Source organism: Oratosquilla oratoria, chromosome 15 (genome assembly GCF_046742065.1).
Source record: "Oratosquilla oratoria isolate Oo_2021 chromosome 15, ASM4674206v1, whole genome shotgun sequence".
In the NCBI taxonomy this organism is placed as follows: Eukaryota; Metazoa; Arthropoda; class Malacostraca; order Stomatopoda; family Squillidae; genus Oratosquilla; species Oratosquilla oratoria.
The window spans coordinates 64,540,552-64,545,551 of record NC_134791.1 but is presented as its reverse complement, the minus strand read 5'-3'; the positions used below and the strand labels follow the sequence as shown (position 1 = coordinate 64,545,551).

The window sequence follows — 5,000 nt, the reverse complement described above, 5'->3', positions numbered from 1 at the left end:
GAGGGGTCAAAACACGTGCATACATGATGCACAATTAAAAGCCATTTAAACATCCCTCCCATCGCAGCACTTCTTGGATGGAGGGCCCTCCCTGTCCCCCATAAGACTGCTGGGCTCAAAGGCAATGTAACTAGGCAATATAGATGCCTTAATATCAGCTAGATTAGAGATGAACGATTATTTGAAAGGGGAGGAACCTGACAAATTGTGTCTATTTGAGACCAAATTAGACAAAGATTCAGATTTCCATATAGGTGACAAGGAGTACAACATATGAAGGAAGGAAAGGGATGGCATCAAGGGAGAAGATGTGGTTTTGTAGTTTGGAATAATAGGAAAAAAGGTAATGCTGAATTGATTAATGTGGACTTGGGAATCGAAAAAACCTAAAAAAAAAAAAGGTTGCATTAGCGTATGTTCTTCCTGGAACATGAGTATGGGGTGAGGATAGGATATGAGACTGGTGGAAATAATGCATTATGGGGAAATAGCACTGATAAATATAACAGTCAATATAATAATACAATGGGTTATAAAAACGACGAGAATGTGGGAGGCGGGCGCGCCACCTAGATTTGTCGGTTACTAACTTTTATTGGCTCATTGAAATTCATCTGCTATGAGAAAGAATAAACACATAATACTTGAGGAAATGCAGAACTTAGGAAGGAGTCATAGAGATGAGGAAGACGTATGTTTGGGAGGGCATATTTTGTAAACTAGGGATTTTTTGTTGAAACAGATTGATGGAAATTCAAAGATTAAAGATATACAGTATTATTGGGAAATTTTTCTTAATACATGTAATTAGGGTGAGAATGTACGCACTTAGAATAAAAAGAGGATAATGGCAAAGAAAACATGGAATTGATCCAAAAAATAATTAAATAGATAAGTGAGTGAGAGAGAGAGAGAGAGAGAGAGAGAGAGAGTGAGAGAGAGAGAGAGAGAGAGAGAGAGAGAGAGCGAGAGAGAGAGAGAGAGAGAGACAGGGCATGGGAGAATTGTAGAAGGAAAATAAAACAGAGAAAATCCAGAACTGAGTATGCAAAAATGCAAAAAAAAAAAATTATAATAAAAGAAAAAATGAAGAAATTTAATTAACAAATGTAGAGATGAAACAAAGATGTCCTATAAATTTGCCAATAGAAAATTGTAGGAAGTTGAAGCTAGATGAGACAGTCTATGAAGAAATCAAAACGCAGACGAAAACATTGAATGAACAGCACTTTCCAATCTGTGTTAACTAAGGGGACTAATTTGAGTGGAATGAGGGGATTACTGAAAACATAAGGCTGAATTATATACAAATGAATGTAAGAAAATTACGGGAGAGTAATAGGAAAACCCCAAGGACTCATGTGATCTCGCACTGGCTATTTAGCAATGCAAGGAACAATTAGTGGAAAAGATTCATTATTTCGTTCAATAAAAGAAGGAAAATTATCAAATGGCTCCAAAATGGCTTGTGTAGCGCATTTTTTTAAAGAAAATAACACACAAGAACTTGCTGATTATAGACTGTAGATAGCCAAAATGTGTTGGAGAATTAAGAAAAGACAGATGAACGAAATACTTACATAAACAAAAAATCTTGGCGGACAGTCAAATCAGGTTTAGGAGAGGAAGATTGCGTGTTTCCAAAGGATCATGATTTTATTAAAAAATGATCGATGAGCTACAAATAAAGAATAAGCTGACAAAATATGTATACTTGGATCGAAAGAAAGATTTTGCTAAGGTACGTCATACCAAATTATTAAAAAAGCTTAACATAAAGAGAAACTTCAAGGTATGCTTTTTCAAAGCATACCTGCGAAACTAATCAGGAATAAACTCAGACTAAGACTTCTGTGTTTCCTACTGCACTTGTGTCAATCTGTCAGAATGTCTCAACGTATGTATGTATGTATGTATGTATGTATGTATGTATGTATGTATGTATGTATGTATGTATGTATGTATGTATGTATGTATGTATGTATGCACGTATGTATGTATGTATGTATGTATGTATGTATGTATGTATGTATGTATGTATGTATGTATGTATGTATGTATGTATGTATGTATGTATGTATGTATGTATGTATGCACGTATGTATGTATGTATGTATGTATGTATGTATGTATGTATGTATGTATGTATGTATGTATGTATGTATGTATGTATGTTTGTATGTATGTATGCATGTATGTATGTATGTATGTATGTATGTATATATTTATGCATGTATGCACACATGTTTGTATATATGTATGTATGTATGTATGTATGTATGTATGTATGTATGTATGCATGTATGCATGTATGTATGTATGTATGTATGTATGTATGTATGTATGTATGTATGTATGTATGTATGTATATATGTATATATGTATGTATGTACGTATGTATGTATGTATGTATGTATGTATGTATGTATGTATGTATGTATGTATGTATGCATGTATGTGTGTATGTATGTATGTATGTATGTATGTATGTATGTATGTATGTATGTATGTATGCATGTATGTATGTATGTATGTATGTATGCATGTATGTATGTATGTATGTATGCATGTATGTATGTATGTATGTATGTATGTATGTATGTATAAATATGTATAGTATGTATGTATTTATGTATGTATGGCTGTTTGTCTATCAGTGTCTACCTGTCTACTAGTTTTTCAGTGTATCTTTTTGTATCAGTATGTCAGCTTGTCTGTCTGTCTGTCTGTCTTTCTGTCTGTCTGTCTGTCTGTCTGTCTGTCCGTCCGTCCGTCCGTCCGTACGTCGTCACACACGGAAGCTTTCACCTCGTTCTAAATTTCTCGGAGTTCGTTAAATCACTCTTGCCCTCGTTTGGGACGAGAATATAGTCGTCATGGCAATGTATGTTGTTACAACATTGCATGATAGATAACTTAAAAACACTTTTTGTTCTTGTGTTCCAGCGGTGCGTCGTGGTTCAGGAGGTGTTTCCTGACGGCGTGGTTGCCCAGGATGGTCGCCTGCAGCCCGGCGACCAGATCATCGAGGTTAACGGTGTGGACATGACCTCGGCCACCCACCATCAGGTTTGCCAGGCCCTCAGACATGGCACCGGGGTTCTTCGCCTGGGTGTCTACCGGGAGCGAATCGAGGCCTACCGGGCAGCCTCACCGCAAAGCGTCGTTAGTATGCAGGGTGAGTACATGGGTAGGGCAGGGCAGGTACAATGACAAGGTTTATAGAGATAGAAAAAAGGGCAGGGTATATGCAATAAAAATGGCAACAACGTATAAGTGCAAGATACGGGGGGGGGGATTTTGTTTCATGGTAAAATAAATCAAAAAATTTTGGAGTGAAGCGTTCTCCCAACTAAACAGAACTGACTGGCATTAACCAATATAAGTCTTAAGCGTGAGTACAATCCTTAACCAGTAAATCGAGGTGATCTTTATGCACGCGTTAACTTTTTCCACGAATTTACCTTTGCCAGCATTCTCAGGAGAACAAGTTGATGGGCAATAGTATCGTGGTGATAGACAAAAATGAAAAAAAAAATACGTGTGGATGGAAGCTACTCAAATCTTATGAACAACATCATTGTGAAGTTTAGATAAAAGACAGGATGAATACGTCGGAGAAGGAATATGATAAATATGGATTATAGAAAGAGGAGAGCTATGGATAGATATGTGATTTTATTACATTATAGGTCTGAGTAAATGAATTACATTATGAGTTTGAAGGTCATATATAGGTGTCAGTAATGTAGAAGGAGAGTAAAACACTCAAACCTAATCCATGTGCATATGTTAAAAAACAAGAAAGGGTGATTGAACATGAACAGAGAGTGGTACGTTCGCTTGGTCATGCAAAAGGGGTCAGTATAACTGCAGTGCCCAAGTTTATGTTCTCAGCGTAGTACCATACTGAAAGCAACAAGTATTAGATATACACGGAGGAACTTGTGTATGACAAGATTTCCAGATATAGAACCTACTGCATTTTTGTTATATATTTCATTACTTCCTTTCACAGGCAGCAATGTCAGCATGGGTGGTGGCTTCGGAGGGCCCTTCGCGGCGGGCGAGACGATAAGCGTCACTTTGACGAAAGAGACGGGTCGGCAGCTGGGCATCAAGCTGGGCGGGCGCCGAACGGAGCCGGGGATCTTCATCATGGAGGTACTGGACGCGTCCGTGGCCTCCTTGGACGGACGCCTCCACGCCCATGACCGCATCCTCGCCATCAACGGCGCCGACGTCCGCTACGCCCGACTCGACCATGCCTCCCGCCTCATCCAGCAGAGTTCGGCACACGTCACCCTCGTTGTTAGTCGTGGAGGAGGAGACGCTGCAGTTGCCTCCTCCGTCGGCGCCCACAACACAGTGCAGCAACCCTACCCTGCCTATGAGTCAGGAAATCCCAGTGGCAGCCCCTGGTGGCAGCGTGCCGAGGTCGACGCCAACAGTGCCTGGCGGCACATGGACACGCCGCCTTCCAACCGATCGCAGTCCTTCGACTACCTGACGGAGGCTCGAAGTCTTCCTTCCTCGGCCTCCTCCTCCCCAGCCATTGATGGCCTCCTGACGCCTAGTAGCAGCAGTAGCAGCCCCTCCTCCCTCAGGCACGGCGAATCCCGGGGGCCGAGCCCTGAAATGGAAGTACCCGTGCCCATGATAGTGACACAAGGAGTACCTCTGGGCCACTGCCGTAGCGGTGAGGTGGAGGGCAGCCTCGCTTCAAGGACAACCGGGGCCATGGCCCCCGCAAGGCAGGACGGTGTCGCGGACACCAACAACGCGTTGCTGACGGAATACAATCGGAGGCGCTGGCGAGCTGTGCAGGTGGCGAGCGACCATCATCTGCAACAGAAGAATGCCACCCTGAGCAAGGTGCGTCTGTAGTGTCCGTATTCCTCTCGACCGTGAATGCCCTACTTTCATGGGGTAGAATTGTTTAATGGCTTTTGCCCTTACCCCCAACTCACTTCCACTGCCACTTGCCAAATAGTCCTGAG

The 5,000-nt window shown here is 41.4% G+C and overlaps 1 protein-coding gene across 1 annotated transcript in view; it reads left to right on the top strand.

The window, feature by feature from the left end:
* LOC143033482 (ligand of Numb protein X 2-like) overlaps positions 1 to 5,000 on the top strand; it is a 162,902-nt gene that overhangs the window by 117,875 nt on the left and 40,027 nt on the right. The window contains exons 3-4 of the mRNA XM_076198971.1: positions 2,947 to 3,178; positions 4,019 to 4,875. Coding sequence (XP_076055086.1) covers positions 2,947 to 3,178; positions 4,019 to 4,875 — 1,089 coding nt within the window. The remainder of the gene's footprint in view (positions 1 to 2,946; positions 3,179 to 4,018; positions 4,876 to 5,000) is intronic.